This window comes from Olea europaea, chromosome 18 (genome assembly GCF_002742605.1).
Source record: "Olea europaea var. sylvestris chromosome 18, O_europaea_v1, whole genome shotgun sequence".
NCBI classification, from domain to species: Eukaryota; Viridiplantae; Streptophyta; class Magnoliopsida; order Lamiales; family Oleaceae; genus Olea; species Olea europaea.
The window spans coordinates 26,413,049-26,431,034 of NC_036254.1; the positions used below are offsets into that span (position 1 = coordinate 26,413,049).

At 33.7% G+C, this 17,986-nt stretch overlaps 3 protein-coding genes and 1 non-coding gene across 4 annotated transcripts; 1 reads left to right on the forward strand and 3 right to left on the reverse strand.

Moving 5' to 3' along the window:
* Positions 1-943: 943 nt before the first annotated feature.
* Positions 944-2,540, reverse strand: LOC111367992 (NAC domain-containing protein 79-like). The gene is made up of 3 exons (XM_022989151.1): positions 2,048-2,540; positions 1,672-1,949; positions 944-1,576 (listed from the first exon to the last, which is right to left on the reverse strand). Exons 1-3 carry the CDS (start codon positions 2,232-2,234, stop codon positions 1,166-1,168), a joined length of 876 nt encoding a protein of 291 aa, XP_022844919.1. The 5' UTR covers positions 2,235-2,540; the 3' UTR covers positions 944-1,165.
* Positions 2,541-7,662: 5,122 nt separating this feature from the next.
* Positions 7,663-9,266, forward strand: LOC111367993 (pentatricopeptide repeat-containing protein At4g21065-like). Its single transcript, XM_022989152.1, has one exon. The coding sequence runs from the start codon at positions 7,852-7,854 to the stop codon at positions 9,235-9,237; it is 1,386 nt and encodes a 461-aa protein (XP_022844920.1). The 5' UTR covers positions 7,663-7,851; the 3' UTR covers positions 9,238-9,266.
* A 1,229-nt stretch (positions 9,267-10,495) lies between these two features.
* LOC111367994 (uncharacterized endoplasmic reticulum membrane protein C16E8.02-like) lies at positions 10,496-12,809 on the reverse strand. The gene is made up of 4 exons (XM_022989153.1): positions 12,312-12,809; positions 11,009-11,071; positions 10,856-10,927; positions 10,496-10,765 (listed from the first exon to the last, which is right to left on the reverse strand). The coding sequence occupies exons 1-4, from the start codon at positions 12,801-12,803 to the stop codon at positions 10,661-10,663; spliced, it is 732 nt and encodes a 243-aa protein (XP_022844921.1). The 5' UTR covers positions 12,804-12,809; the 3' UTR covers positions 10,496-10,660.
* Positions 12,810-15,899: 3,090 nt separating this feature from the next.
* TRNAI-AAU lies at positions 15,900-15,973 on the reverse strand. Its single transcript has one exon. It is a non-coding gene; the product is annotated as a tRNA-Ile (tRNA).
* Positions 15,974-17,986: the final 2,013 nt, after the last annotated feature.

Consider the following 17,986-nt stretch of genomic DNA (forward strand, 5'->3'; position numbering starts at 1 on the left):
CTCGTCGAATTGCTTACAAACAAAAGAGATAAGGTTGAAAGATATATTTATAGCAAGAAGAATTGCCTTTCAAAATTCTTCCCTTTACGGAGAGTAATGAGTGGGTTTAATTCAACTAGTGTTAGTCGACACACTAACGAGCTTAGGATATAAACACGCCTTATCATATAACAAAGTGTGATAACTTTTTCTATACCATTTGTTTGTGCATTCGTATTATGCACGTTCGTTGGTTGTTATGTTTGATACGTAAAATTGAATATTATAGGAGTTATATCACTTGACGAATTAATTAAGTTGAGCTATTTTAATTGGTGGCCAATTCTCCAATGAAGAGGTGAAGTTAGATAATTGTCAATTCAAATGTTAAGCAACGTAAATGAACATGGGATCAATATTATTAAATAGTAAAACACACACATATATTTTTTATGCGTTTTGTGCGCCATCCTATGCGAGTAAATACAAATTATTTATTTCATTGAAGATTCAAATTATTTCAACACAATTGAACGAACGCGTTACCATGAATTTAAGATGGACGTATTGGATTTCATATGATCCATAATTTTTGGTCAAGTTAGGACGAGTGACCAAAACAGAGCACGGACGGACGTGACCCTTGTCGGTCTAGGCAAGCGTATGGGCCCAACAGTTTTCTTTTATTCTTTTTATTGTTTTTTATTTTTAAAATTACGCAAATTTTGTCTTGTGAAAATTGTTTGGATGTGAAGAAAATGTGAGAATATTCATCCATGGCGAATATGTGAAAGATCAATCCTACCTAAAATTCACTGTTATCAAAACTGTATGTGCTGACGTGTCCACAGAAGATCTTTATTGACATTTACCAAAATTAAGGATTACCATGATATGAATTTTTTATGTTAATATTTAATAATTCCGTGACAAGGTAAAATTAAACAGAAACTGAAACGAAATATAACAAAAATTAAGTTCACTTTATTACATAATAATCTTCAGTTCACTTATAGAAGTAAAATACTTATGATTCTATACACACATTCATTTTTACAGTTAACAGTACATAAGCTCTAATTATTCTCAATTTTTTTTCCTTAATTTCATGAAATTTCTCTAACTCAAGTTGATGGAGACTTTTTCTTCATGATTTGACACAATAGAGGAGTTTTCAGTGTTCATATCAGCAGTTTTGATTCATGTTTGGACCATAATGTCCGAGATATGTTCGAAGAAACGAGGAATCTTGCAATGGGAATGAGTCCTGGAACTGAACTCCTCCCGGGATCGGAGAAAATTGTTTCCACGAAAAGGAGTTGGGAACTGAAGTATGAGGAAAAGTATCGAGAGGAGTTGGAGTCGAAGTGAAAGTGGAGTCGCTGAAACAAGTGACTAGCTCTTCTTGGATCGGATTGGAGAAGCAGTGCACGTGACTCGATTTTGAAACATCGGGATTCGTTGTACAATTGTACGGCGAATAATCCATTAGTGGTGGCAATGTTGAAGGGACAGAATTCATTCTCATTAGCCCAGATATGTGCACTTTTTTCCCGCCAGTCGTCTTGTGAAATACCCTGCAAATAACCCAATCATTCTGCCCAAAAAAAGAATAAGAACAAAGTCAATTTCATACTCAAATCTATATAAAATTCAAGTTCAAAAAACAGAGGAAAAACAGGGGAATTTCACCTTGACTGATTTTGGCTGGTTAAGAACAGAGATTTTTCCTTCCAATCTGTATTCATGGGCAACCCAGTTGGATTTTTGGCCTTTCGGGGCTCTCCCTTCGTAAAAAACCAAAGTTTTCTTCATTCCAACTAGAGTTTTTCCTCGGAAAATTTCTCTATCCTTTCCTGTGGCCTTCCAGTATCCTGCAGAAGTGGCCCGGTTTGTCCTCAGACCAGAGGGATATTTCTTATCCCTCATACAGAAAAAGTACCACTCTTTTTCTCCGATTTTCGCTTTCCCTTCATTCGACCAATAAACACGTGATAATAAATACATAAAAGGAGTCAAAAGACTGGTATCACTTATCAGAATAGACAAAGGTCCGAGATTAACTTACATGGCAATTCCCATGGCTCAATTTTGTTCATATCCACCTCTCCAATAGCTATAGCAGAGAAATTGCTATCAGCAACTTTCTTCGACAAATAATGAGTAATTAATTCTTCGTCTGTGGGATGAAATCGAAACCCAGCAGGCAAATCCAATTGATCATCCCCTTTGACAAATCCAAGATTGTTCTCCATTTTTCTTAACAAATTTCTGATTCAGAAAATTGGGATTTCTTTATATAAGCCTCAACCTTTTTCAAAACCTTAAAAAATTCAGTGGATTGTAGCCAAACAATTCCTACTTTCAAAACTCTAGAGACCAATAGAAAATAATCCCAAATCCAGAAAATAATCTACTTTTAAAGTGGGTAGATTCTGATCTAGAAAAAAGCTATGGGAAAGAGAGAAAAAAATGGAAAATATGGAGAAAAGGAGAGACAAAAGCCATGGGAACTGACCTTAAAGCTGAGAGAGTGAGTTCACGAAAAAACATAATGATGTATTCAAGGCTATAAGTACTTTGGTTGAAAAAACCGTGATGTGCAAGTAACTTAGGAGGTTGTTTTGAATAAATCCAAGGCCCTAAATAGTGATGCCGTGTTTGTTATACTGAACTCGAAAATACTAAACAAAAATAAAGAACGTAAATAGATGAAAATCTCGTGTATTGTAATGATCATAGTGGAGAGGTTGTTTTGAACAATTCCAAGTAGTATCGGGTGGTTTATACAGAATTGGAAGAAATACTTTAGGATTATGATTTTATATGCCGACATGATAAATTGTCTATTCAAGTCACAACACCTCAAATATCGAACCACTCAATTCGTGACACCTTGGATGCTAAGTGGGTTCTACAACCCACTCAATTTCTTTCTCTTACCTACTCTACGTTCAAAACGCCGTGAATTCGATGGTTATGAGACAGAAACAAAGAAACACAATTTATCTTACTTAATAATATTGTCCAGTATTTCACGCTCGTGGAATGAGTTCATGCGAAAAAAAAAGTTCTAAATAGTCGGAACATTATCGTTATCAAATTGTCTAGTATACTATACATTATTATCGAGTAGTATCTACCAAGTATAAATTTATATCTAGGATGTTTTTCTTGGCCACTTTTTATTATTGTTGAATAAATCCATTTTTCTTTATATTTGACGAAATTCAGTTCATCTAAAAGACCATTGAAAATGCATGTAAATTGACAGAAGAATATGTCAATAGTTATGGGCACTTTTGACATGCGTACCACAATTATAAGCGTGTTTATTACAAAAGCAGCCCTCATTTCATAGTTATCCGCAAATAACCATATAACAATGCTTTAACAATCCTAAAGTATATGTCACGAGGTTTACTGATCGGGCGGCGATCGCGTCCAAAGTGTAATAGATTGAGTCAAATTGAGAAGGTTGTTAAAGAAATGGGTTCGTGTCACTTTGCCATCTACGCAAACATGACTAATCAACTGGATTCAAGTTCTCAAGGCTATTTCTGTGACGACAAACTAGTTTTTACATTATTTATGGCAAGGGCCCGTCCAGTAGGGTATCTGCTTTTGTTTGGATCAACTCCATCTAAAATTTCTTTGAACAATTCTAAACAATTAGAATTGTTCTTGCAAAAGAAAATCAAAAGTCTCACAAAGGGTTGATCTATTGCAGAACCCGATGTAATAAGAAATGACAAAAAAAATTTCGACCCCACCCATGTGTGAAACCTTTGTAAGATATCTGTGAGCTGGGGTCTTGTACACCTAGCTCAGCTTAAATTCTTTTAATAAAATAAAACACTTTTAAGAAATTATCTGAATAGATCGAAAAGCAGATTTTGACTTTTCAAAAATTTTATCAAATGGATTCTAAGAACGACCCTACTACATGCACACCGAGCCTTACATCTCGGTGTACAGCCCCCTCACATGGAGGGAGCGGTCCGCGCATTAAATGGGTGTGGATCCCTCCCCTCATGTGAGGGGAGTGTACACCGAGTTGTAAGGCTCAGTATACAAGGGGCATTATTTTCTAAGAATGTTTACCTAAAACGACCTTTTCGATCTAAAATTATTGTATTAGAAAACAGCTGTCTGCATGTAATAAAAGATAAGACTTACACCAAATACCTGAAATTAGATTGCATCCCAATTATTTCAAATGTCAAACCGACAGTGTCAACTTTTTTACTTTCCAGTTGGAAAAGGAATAAGTAAAGAGAATTATAGATTGGACAACCACAAAGAATTAAATTTTCATGTGTAGCATTTTTCAATGCGAAACGTGTATTTGACAAAAATATACATCATTTCACTCACGGCATAAACTCCAAATATGTCTATTTCATTTTGATCTCAAATCTAATATAGATTTATGATCAAGATATTAATTTCTTCATGGATCACATCCAAGGGTTGAAGTCATAAGTCATCACGTGTAATCTGTTGGAAGATTGTTAGAGCTAGTCGACAAAAAGTAACTTCTAAATTTAGTCAAACGTATTTGAAATCTTTTGAAGCCACATTCAATGAATCTTTTATGAGATTATGAGTCAGTTAAACGTCATTGTTAATCATACATTTTATTGGACTCACAATTTTTATTCACTTTTAACCACAAATTTCATGGGATTCATCAACTTATAATTTCCAAAAACTTTGTCAAACTGGGACTAAATTACTTTTGAATAACTTATTTTCCAAGTAAGCTTTTAGGATTTTAGTATAGATTATTACCTTTTAGAGGTGATGAGTTTTTCTCTAATTTTTATATGTAGCTGACGTTAGGTTTGTCCACAAATAAGCGTTGAACTATGCTCATTCGATCATTTTTCTCTGATTGGTCGAACATATACTTAAACACTAGATATTTTCACTCGTAAGTATCTCATATACACTAAGAGAAGGCTCATGTGCAATATATATCTTCTTTATCGCGTCACTCGAGAAAAGTTCGGTATATATGGCACGAGATGATTACACACAATCAGGATAGAGTGTGAATGGGTCTTTGTTAGATTAAGTCTTATGGGTCGTCCGAAGATGAATAAAAAACGAAAAATGTGGAATTCCTTCCTCACTTTTGAAACGATTTGTCAACAACCAATGAGAGACCGCAAAAGCATGTACCCCTAGAGGACCCACCCCTACATACTCAAGATAATGTCTAGTCGAAAGACGATTTGTAAGTCCAACTTAACAACATATCTTTTTTCTAGTTTCTTTATTTTATCTAAAAGTCGCTCTTGCTCGAACTGGAAATTGTATGAATAGTGGAAGAGCACGTCATTCAAATTAAATGAGTTACAGATTGACTAAATAATTGAGTTGGTTGAGTTACCTACCTTTGACAAGTGAGATTATGATAAGCTATTACAAGATAACAATGTTTTAATAATTTTTTTCTCACATTTCTTATACTATCATCTTGCAAATATTGTTCTCAGATCAACTCATGAAAATCACTATCGGTATTGTGTTCATTTTCCATTTTCTATGCAATAGATCATTCCGGATAAAATTTCTCCACCCAAAACTTTGATAATTTTGTGGGCGACCCGTGTCATATAATTTACTTATATTAAACGACTTATAATCTTTGAATAATTACATTTTAAAGGTTGAACCCCAACTTTGAGGGCTCCACCGCCCACCCCTGGAGTATCATGAGGGAAGTAAATCGCGGAATGTGTCTCAACAGGTCAGGGAACAAGAGCTTGTCCGTACACTGGTGCTCACAAAGAGTCCAATTTCATATCTCAGGAATCGAACCCTCACACTTCAGCTGCCAATAAGGTTGAGACTATCTCATTCCTATTTTTTGCACCACTGTATTATGCTCCGGAGTGCTAGAATAATTACATTTTAAAATTATGTTATACGGTCAACTTACGAATCTGCCACTCAAATTATTAGCACAAGGAGAAAACGACACTGTCACCATATCCAATAACAAATCGTTAAACCCCACGTGGCACATTCCCATTGGTCAGACATAAAAGATTTAGACTATGGTTAAGTTAATTAACTCAAGGGTTGACATATAATATTGAGCCCGTTTGACCCCCATTAATTTTCATTCTATTATATTTCATTTTTCTCTCTCCTATTTCCAACCACACAATATTCTATAAAATAATACATCACGTAAATAAAAAAAACTTTTCCTTTTTTTTCAACCACTCATTTTTCAAAAAAATATTATTCCAACCATTCTCATTATCACAAAATGAGGGCCAAACAAGAGCTGAGTTAAGTTGTGCTGCCTATGTGGGCCCTGTCTCTTTTGTTCGGACATGTAGCATGGAAAGGAGCATGTACACGTGGCCTGATACGGTTGGTTATACAGAGTCAGCTTATTAGAAGCTGTACGTGATTTACCTTAAGACTTACATATCTTCAAAAATATTTTAAAATGGAAAAATTATTGACTATTTCATGCGTTGCCTAACTTGAGTATCAATATGGGATAATGTCATATTAGCTAGTGTCAATGTGATTATGATGCATCAATCGAGATTTATTCTCGAATTTTTTAGGATAAATCGGTCCAATAGATAGATTCATTAAGAGAAGTATTTTATCAGCATTGACTCTTTCTTGTCCAAAGCAAATTTCTTCACTCGGTTAAACCTAAATATTCTTCTCCTTTCCCCCTTAATGTCCAAAGCCGGTATGAGGATATAAAAGTTAAGAGAGGTCGTCAATATATCTTTTTGAAGGGGGATAATTCATGTACAAATTGCTTGCCTTAGCTTCCTTCTAATGTTCGAACCGCACTCTCTTAACTTCCTACTTCCTAGCATGAGGTCCATAATTCGTCCAAAAGGATGAGCTTCACGAATTTCACATTCTACATTTTTATCATACTTCAAAATTTTTGAGTCTTATTTTATTAATGAAAGGAAAGAAGCCACCTTTCTATTCCTTTTTATGATTATTTTTTTTTTTCGTTTAAATGATATATAAAGTTTGTTGTTTGAGTCGAGTCTAACGGTGGATATTGTTGTTTTAAAAATATATTATTAAAAAAAATGTACCTTGTAAATCAAAATGGAAAACTAATTTCGTTTATATGTATTTTTGTATTATCAGCAACTACTTCTCGAATTCTCGTCAAATGTAAGATAATCAATTAAATTCCAAACGATGACCATTGGTGAACTATTATAAATTCAAAACAAGTACGTGTGCCGTAATTTCCGTTGTTAGACCAAAAAGGGCCACTAAAAGAGGAAATAAGATAACATATTAAATTAATAAAAACAATTATGAATTTCCCATTTGGACACGCTAAATGGTAGCTCAACTCAATTAAGTCAAACCCAAAATATATATTTTTATTGAGAGGAATGATATCATTAATTTTTTTTTAAATTTAAATTCATGAATTAAATACATTATCTTTTCATGGTGTAATGTCCGTATGTGAACAATATTTCTTCAATTATATTATCAAATTTTTCGGTTAGCATTGGGGTCAGAATTAATATAAAGTTATATGACAGATGAGACAAATATGACAAGACATCATTAAATAATACAATTAAATGAATTGAACGAATATTATTCGTATCTATCAATATTAAATTCTTCAATTATATTCTATTTATGTTTATGGTGAGATTGTAAATTAATATAAAAGTTATACAACACGCTAGACTAGAAAAAAAACTCTACATAATTAGAAAAATTAATATGGCTTCATAAAAGATTTCCCTTGTAACGCTAACTACTAAGAAATAGGACGAGTTCCTAGACCCAAAAATCTCTCAAATTTCTTCATTGCATGATGCACTAACAAAATTTACAGACATGGCAATCAAGAATCAAACCTCGAAGGCTAAATCCCTTCTTCCACTTTTCAATAAATGTTCCACTATGAAAGAAGTTAAACAGCTCCATGCCAATGTCATAATAAATGGTCTCTCTCAAAACCTCTACTTATTAGGGAAGATCATAGGATTTTGTGCAGTTTCTGCTCATGGATCAATGGATTATGCTGTGAAAGTATTTGCCAAAACTGAGAACCCAGATGGATTCCTTTGGAACACAATGATTAGAGGGTTAGTGAGGACAAACCAAGTTGATGAAACCTTTAAATATTACAAGAAAATGCTAGAAAATGGTGAGATAGCAGATAATTTCACCTTCTCTTTCTTGCTGAAAATTTGTGGGCAATTGGGTTCTGTAAAATTAGGAAAGCAAATGCATTGTAGTGTTCTTAAACATGGGCTGGAGAATCATGTCCACGTGAGTAACACTCTGATTCATATGTATGGTATGTTGAGGGTAATTCCGATAGCTAAGGAACTGTTCGATGAAATGCCTGAACCAGGAATAGTAGCTTGGAACACAATCATTGATTGTCATGTTTATTGTGGGAAATACAAAGAAGCGCTTGAATTGTTCTTAAAAATGTATGGGAGTGGCATAGCATTTGATGAGGCAACATTGGTGGTTGTTTTATCAGCATGTTCTTCGTTGGGTGTTTTGGGTTTTGGTAAATGGGTGCACTCACTTGCTGATAATGCTGGCTTTAGTGGGCTGGTTTTGGTTTGCAATTCATTGATTGATATGTATGCAAAATGTGGAGCAGTGGAGGAAGCCTACAAGGTGTTTCACAATATGCTTGAGAGGAATTTAGTAACATGGAACACTATGATACTAGGGTTGGCTATGCATGGTCATGCTCATGAAGCATTGGAGCTCTTCTCGAAATTTTTATATAAGAAACTCGAAATGCCAAATGATGTTACTTTCTTGGGAGTTTTGTGCGCCTGTAGTCATGCAGGACGGGTAGAAGAGGGAAGGAGGTATTTTCGTTGTATGACTGATGAGTACCATATCCAACCAAACATAAAGCACTATGGATGCATGGTGGACATTCTTGGTCGAGCTGGACTAGTCGAGGAGGCTTATCAATTGATAACGGGCATGCCAATAGAATGCAATGCAATCGTATGGAGAACACTGTTGGCTGCTTGTGGGGTGCATGGCAACGTGGAACTAGGAGAACGGGTAAGGAGGCATCTTCTTGAGGTGGAGCCAGATCATAGCAGTGACTATGTTCTTCTTGCTAACATGCATGCCGGCACAGGCCAGTGGAATTATATGATGGAAGGGAGGAAATTGATGCAAGATAGGGGAATTCAGAAACAAAAGCCTGGAAACAGTTCTATTGGGCTCCTCCAAGATTAAAACATCGGCCGGGAACTTATTCCAACACCCGAAGAAGAATTGGCCCTCAATTGGTGTTCTTCCGCGAACTTACTGTGCACATTCCGCCTTTACGAAAACGGGGAGAGAAACTTCATGACAATAATTTCATACTACTCGAGTAAGAGCGTGAGCTAGTGACGTATTGATCTCCAACAACTCCGTTTTTGCCATTTAGGCTGCTCTCATTTCACTCATGGCTGCTTGTAGGGTGCATGGCAATGTGGAACTAGGAGAACGGGTAAGAAGGCATCTTCTTGAGGTGAAGCCAGATCATAGCAGTGACTATGTTCTTCTTGCTAACATGCATGCTGGCACAGGCCAGATGAATTATATGATGGAAGGGAGGAAATTGATGCAAGATAGGGGAATTCAGAAACAAAAAGCCTGGAAACAGTTCTATTGGGCTCCTCCAAGATTAAAACCTCGGCCGAGAATTGTTCCAACACCCGAAGAAGAATCGGACCTCAATTGGCGTTCTTCCACGAACTTACTGTGCACATTCCCCATATATGAAAATGGGGAGAGGAACTTCATGACAATTATTTCATGCTACTCGAGTCAAAGCGTAAACTAGTGATGTATTGATCTCCAACAACTCCGTTTTCGCCATTTAGGCTTCTCTCATTTCACTCATCGCAATGATGGGAATCACTTTTTGATGGAGATGAGACCTCTTCGTCTTATCTGACCAAGTGGGAACATGGCAAACACCTGAAGAAGGTGTCAGTCGTCAAGTGAAGGTTGAACCGTGGGACTCAACTGGGTGCTTTTAAGTTGTTTGATTACATTTATGTTTACTCTACATTACTACCATTTTATTTAAGGTAGTTTAGTTATTTCCTAATCCCTTTCTAGGATTTGGTGTTTAAACACTTTCCCTTTCATTGTATGACTTGCTCGATTTTAATTAAAACTTATACACAGAACATTTTCTTCATATTTCTTGATCTTGAATTGATTATCTGCGGGTTTTCACTTCATGATCATCGATCAATGTGTTATTCTTTATCCACGCTTCATTTGTGTTTCTTTTGTTTTATTTTCCTCTGATTGCTATGTTGTTTCAGTTCACCAAGTTGTCTCTTGTCTGTCCATGGATTCAGCACTAGTTTGAAATGATGTCCTTATGACTCGAGACAAATATAACTCAATTGACTAGACAGCTCAACCATCAAACTGCACGCCAAGTGTGGTTGGAACTGATTGTCGAGCTGCTCGTCATCATGCTTTCATAAGCTGGGAGAATACTTTGAGCATAACACTTTTGTATGAAATCACACAATGGTGTTTGTTACACGATTTAATATATAGACATTCTGAGACGATACAACAGAAGTGTATGTGAACGATGCATAAGAGTAGGGAACAGAAAGTGTACTATTTCAGTATGAACTTGTGCAATTCAGGAATTTTTCTTCTCCTTCCATTCTTTGATTTCAGCATCAATTTTTGCTTTAACCCGAGCGTTGAACCCTGGGTATGGTTCATAGCCAAAGAATGACAGAGCCTGTGAGGAACAGATATCTCTTAGTAACAAAAATTAACATATAATAACCAACAAGAAAATTCCATGCTTCAAGGGAACTGAAAAATTTACCTCCAGCAGTACAAAGAAAGGCGCCATCAGGAACGCTTGAGCCAGGTTGTCTAAAAGAGCAGGTGCTCGTTTCTACAAATTGAAACGCTATATGTAATAAAGAAGAAAAATGAAAAGAGTATATAAGCGATAGTATACAATGAGAGTAATCACCTCAAATACGCCATGGCCTATGAACTGTCCAGTCCAGCAGAATATCTGAGATGCCAGGACAACCTGATAAAATTACAGTCACCATCAGTATCAAACCACACATTGTTTACGACTAAACATCTTAAAAGTGATTGTGTAACAAAATTTTTCAGATAATTCCAGATAACCTGTGTCATTTCAAATAACTCCTGCTACTCATATAACACAACAAATTCCATCTAACACCATCATTAGAAAAACACGACAAAATAATTCAGATGGCTAAATTTCAATTTGTAGTTCGAAAGCACAGAAGTCAACTTTACATTTCAAAGAGAAAAGAATAGAACCAGAGCGCCTGAAAATTGAAATCACCATATACGATGTTTATGAAGTTGAAATCATAAGCATGGACTTCAATTTCCAATCATGGGTAAACTAAAAATTTCAAAAAGTGAATGAGTTATGAAGAAGGTAAGGTCATCTCTAGAGCATCCATAAACAGAATACACAATTAGATAATCAAATACTCTCAACATGTGGACAAATTTGCTGTGAATGTTTTAGACCACAAGAACTAATAGAACCTTGTAATTATCTATACCGTCTATTTTCATGAAAAGGATTTGATGATTAAAGTGCAATGAAGAGATAAGCGGGGGTGCTCTTATAAGTTAATAAAGGAGCAATACAATTCTTTTCATCTGTACATTTACCGTGTAAATTTTAAAGTCGTAATAGAAAACTATTTGAATTAATCATTATTCACTTACACTCTCCCATATACATAAAAGCTATCAACCATCGGGAGCAAAAATTTGAATAAAGGGAAATGCATATAGGTTGTAGAATGATGTTAAAGCTATGCGCTAAATTACTGGTCAAGTGTTCCGATGAGTGAAGAGTCTCGTAGTGTGCTTAGACAGGTAACAATAAAGGAGTACAGAAAAGGTCTACAAATCAAGACTTTAGAACTAAAATCTTCTATTATTGAACCTATCATAGTTGTACAGTACACATCTTTTCAATGCCAAAAGGAGTTAAAATTCGATAGCGTGTGATAATATTAAGCCACAAAATCATGTCTATTGATGTCTGCCTATATGATTTATCAGTTCTCTCCTTTGTTTATCCATTGCCATTAACCTTGGTCTTTCCTTAATTCCTTTTCTTTATCATAACTCTAGTATCCACGTACAACTTATTTGTAACATAATCCGAATTTGATTTATTTTCATGGATAAAACAGAAACAGATTAATTTCAACAAGTAATACTAGTTACAACTGATAATTCATCAACAAAACAGAAAAGCAATATATTACCTTCCAAGCCAAAGAATATCCCAGACGATTTGCAACAGAACTGCTTGCAACCCAACAGAAAAAGCAAAGCAAAGCAGCCAAAAAGCCAGCTTTCTTCTCCAAACTCATATAGAACAAGGCATAAATTACAGTGACAAAGAACCCAAAATTGAAGACCAATACAATATGATCAGACAAAACAATTGGGGAATTCTTGAATAAAGGAGGTGTAAAATAGAAAAGAACAAGAGCAGTGAAAAAGATTGGCCAAACGAACAACATATGAATAAAAATATTTATTGGGTTGCTGTGGTATGCTCCGTAGAAAGCAAAGTGTTTTTCCAAATCCAGTAAACCCATCTGATAAATTTGCTGATTTTCTTGAGTTGGGATTATGATTTTAGGAAGATTGATTGATGGGTATTTTGATGAAGAAATAGAAGATGGGCTTATCGAATTGACAATTGTAGAGGTCTGTGAAACTGGGGGCTCTTGACGATGTTGTTTATGCATGTGTCGTCTCTTCACTCCCTTATTATTTATTTATTGTATTTTTAAATCAAAATTCTTGGGCTAATTCATTTGTTTTGGTTACCTCGTTCGGCCACATTTTTTGAAAAGAAAATTAGTGGAATAGTGTTTTTTGGAAAAATGAGTGATTAAAAAGAAGAAAAAGTTTTCGATTTATATGTAGTATTATTTTATGAAAAATTGTATGATTAAAAATAGAAGAGAGAAAAATAAGATGTAATTTAATTGGGAGGCCAAACGGGGGCTTAATCTTTAATCAAGATTCTAGAGCTAGAAACTAAACATATAAATTTAGCGGGCTATGCTTGTTGTACACTGTACAGTAAGAATGACAGCCCCCTCCTCATATGAGGGGGTCATAGGGGTGTCACGAGTCACGTTGAGTCGGCTCGCAAATCGAAACTCTCGACTCGAGAGCAAAAGCTCGTCCAAAAAATTAAGGCTTGACTCGAAACCCGAGCTTTCGACTCAAGCCTTGTCGGGGCGAGCCAAGCCTGATCGAATTTTTCTTTTGCTACCAACAATTGCCTCAACAGGCAGCTTTATAGCTGCGTTTCTACTGCCTCAACAGGTAGCTTAGGAGATTTCTTTATTTATTTTTTCTTTTAAATTTCAACGGGTCGTCTCGAGCTCGAGCCAACTCCCCTTTTTCTGGTCGAGCCACAGGGCGACTCGAAACGATGAGCCCGATTGTCAGCCTAGGGGGTCATAAGCTTAGTGCTGCTAAGCAGAAGTATCAAAATTTAACCCCCATTTGACCTCCTTTATTTTAAAATTCTCTTTTTTTAAGCGCATGTACAATCCTTATTTTTTGTTAGAAATGTATTTTGAAATAGTAAATTGACGAATAATGTGTTGTTGAAAAATAAGAAATTTTTTCAATTTGCGTGTAATATTATTTTATTGAATAATGTGAAAATTGTATTTTAAAAATAATGAAGGATCGAGCAAGAACTAAGTACTCATTTTCAACCACAAATTCGCACAATAAAATGTTTTGCCCGTATTCATACTTTTTAATCACATATTTTCCAAAAATTCACTTTTCAAATTATTGAAAATCCCAAATAATGACAATCAAACATGTGCTCATCACGATATGAAATATAGCAATGAAAAATAAGTACTAATTGTTATGATATTTGTTTAATCAAATTATCTACATCTACAATTTATTAAAAGTGCATATTGACTAGAAATTTTTTAATACCAATTTTACGCATATGTATTGAGCTATATGTCAATTCTACCATTATAAATTTAGCCTCCGTTTGGCCCCCATTTTGTGAAAATGAAAATGGGTGGAATGGTAATTTTATTAAAAAATGGGTGGTTGAAAAAAAATGAAAATTTTTCGATTTACGTGTAATATTATTTTATAGAAGATTATGTGATTGAAAACAGAAGTGAGAAAAAAGGAATGAAATGGAATGAAAATTAATGGGGTTAAACGAGGGCTTAATATATTACCATTTAATATAATATAATTTCATTTGATATCCATTTAAATGATGTTTATTGTTTTATATTGGAGAACTTAGAAATTTACAGTAATCAACTTATATTTAATTACTTAAATTACATTATTTTTTGAAAATTTGGAATTATTGTTGCAATTAATTCTTTATTTCTTTTTTTTTTCTTTTTGTTTTATTTGAATAGGAGGGTAAAATTGTCAAAACGGATGAAAATGACATTTTGCACAATGAAAGGCGGAAGGTAGAGGTGAAAATGCCAAAAAATGAAAGGTAGAAACGTTTTCCACAAAAACCTTGAAATGTATGGACGTTTTGTATTAATTACCCGTAAGTTTACTACTTAAAATCGAAGCGCTCTCCCTCTCTCTTCCATAAACACACACACATATATATAATTTTATTATAATTATATAATATAATATATTAAATGTTACGTTAATATAATGATAGATTAATTATAATATAACATAATATACATAGACAAGATTCGATTTTAAGTGATTAAACTTTATTTAGTTAATACAAAATTATGAGTACTCCAGTATGTCAGTGACTTTCTACTTAAATTGAGACTACATAGAGTTAAATTATAATTAATCTATCATTAATATCACATTTAATATATTATAATGTTATTTTATACGTGCATGTATGTGTACTATATTATTTATTATTTATATACGCAAGTTCACTTAAAATCAATGTTTATCTACTTATATAATTATGTTATAACCACAATTTATATAAAAATAAAAAAATGTGGAGATAGATTAGAAACGTTCAATTTACCATTTTATTCTTATATAACATTGTCAATATTTTCATTCAAAGAATATAAATTGCATGTTTAATTAATATAATAAATAATATGACTATTTAAATACAAATGACAATAAATTGAAAAGAAAAAATTGTTTAAATGTGATCAACAATTAGAAAGGAAAGAGTTGAAGATGAAAGAATTATCAATTAATCTTAAAAAACTTAAAATAGGTTTAAATTATCCATTAATCTTAAAAAATTACTAATTACTCCTAATAATTAGGAATTACTTACCCTTTCCATATTCATATCCACCTCACTAAATACAAATTTCGCATCTTAATTACACATTTTCACTAAAACCATATATTTAAGTATTAATAAAAATTAATATTTCATATTCTAAAAAATAATTATTATAGTATTGAATATTTTATTAATATTGTATGTTCATTTTTATATGGAGGACTAGAAATTCTCCCTTTACATGTATCGAGATAAAAATCTTCTTCTTTTCTTTATATATTTGTATTTAAGAAATAAATATATTACCATCACTTTTTATACTTGTATGGGAGAATTTCTATCTCAATTTATATTATTCTCATTCAAAAGAAAAAGAAAACTTTTATTTTAAGACTTCACTTCTTCTAGTTGTAATTACCACGGAAAAAAATTGATTAGTAGAAATGTCAAATGACTATTTTTTTTTATAAAAAGCCCATTAAAAGCCTGCAAGGAAAATAAAGTGTACAAAGCCCAGTTCATGTGCAAGAAGCCCATTTTAAGTCTGCCAGAAAACCCAAAAATGGAATCTCAAAATCAACAGTGCGGAAAATGGCCCATGCAGGTCTCGAACCTGCGACCTTCGCGTTATTAGCACGACGCTCTAACCAACTGAGCTAATAGGCCAGTTGGGAATCTAAGGATAAATAATATTTATTACTATAAAACTAAATCTTGCTATCAAATAATTTTTTTCTTAAACTTACGTATCACTCTCGAATTTCCACAAACCTTTTATGGAAGGGTAAATTCTAATGACTGTTTGAGAATAATCACAGCACAAAATATTTCCAACATTTATATTTAAAACATTTCTTTTTAAAACATATGCATATTAAATACGCAAAAGCTTGAGGACTTGACGGGGGAAGTCATGAAAATTTATCATTTCTTTCTCCAATCTTAAACCTCGCAACAGAATTAATTGAAGGCTCTAGTGCTCAATACATCGGGTAGAGATCAATAATCACCAACGTAGTATAACTATTATATTCATTTGTAGTCGTGAAATCTCGTACTTTAGTGCCTATTGACACCCATTATTTATCTTATGGTTTGTTGCAAGATCATCAACAATTCACACATTAAAATATTCTACATGTATATCAAATTTTTTTCCATATCTTAACCATACACGTTCGTAAAAAATACTATTTGAAACTCATTTTATTCCCAATTAATGAGAATCAAACATGCTCTTAATATATTTTCTACGAGTCATAATAAAGACCAAAGCTCCAAAATGCGTCATGCGTGAGAATGCATTTTCTGTCAAACATCAAGCATTACAAGCATACATTGTAATATGATCATGTGAATCTCCACGTGCAGGTGAAAGAATGGGCCAAAGCTGATAATATTATTGATCCAAAATCTGGAACTATGAACTCATATGCTGTCTGTAGGAATTGCTTCAAATAATTAACAAAATATTGGAAAATAAAAAGCTGTGTAAAAGTAAAAAATGAAAAGGTGTGATTACGTGTCAACTTTGACCAAATATTCAGGTTTGATCCAATTGTCAAATTACAAAAGTAAATAGACCAATTTATTCTATTCGTCGAGTAGATCGTCGTGGTATATTTGAAATCTCGAAACCAATTCCGGATGAATAAGAAATTGCAGACCAAAATTGAAAGAAATGAAGTGTTGTAACTTTTTGAAAGGATGCAGGTTTTGACTAAGTGTTGCAACTTTTTGAAATGATGCATGTTTTGGCCCACACTACTTCATTTGCACCCTTTCTACATTTATAAATAGAATCCTATGACATGGTTTTGGGTACATTAATTGCATTGAGCATTCATTCTCCTCTTACAATTCTTTCATTTCTAATTCCATAGCATTTTCATGCATTTCCCTGATAGAGAGTGAATTCCGTTCGAGTTCGCTGGTCGAAGTTATTTGGAGTGCTCCTATGGCTCGACGTGGTCGTTGTATCTTGGGAGATGATTGTCGAAAAATTGTTAGCACCGATGCGGGACAAATTCATTTTAAGGAAATAGTTATAATCGCCTCGGCCAATAGCATCACTTGCATCTAATTTTTTCTTATTTCTGATTTCATTTCTTCATACTTGATTTCAGAAAATGATAATTTTATTTATATAGTTTATGTAAGGTTCGATATGAAGAATCACATTGTAATACCCCGAACTTCACGTTCTATATTTGGCCAATATGATTCATGCGTTCCATGCTAATTACATTGTCATTTGTATCAATTTCCTGATTGCCTTCTCTTAAAACGATGCATTTGATTATCAAGGCTTTAAAATCTTTACATGGTGATAACCTTCGACTCTTCGATCTAGGTGGTGAATTTTATATTGAGTTATGATAGAAAGTTAGATTAACTAAATGTTGGAGATTGGCTTGGTAAGTAATGTAATATTTGAAAGTCCGAAAATTTGTATCAACGAAGGTTCAAGCTTTCCATTCGGCTAATCGAGGTCACCTTAAACCCTAGATAGGTAATTCACATATTTGGGACATGAGGGATGAAGTGACATTATCCCAACGTAATAATATATGTCTCATATGACATTATAATATTAAGGTGCGAATTGTTGAAATCGGTTGAGAATCGGGTAAGAAATTAAATGAACAGTTGAGGAATTAGATCTATAAAATACTTTGG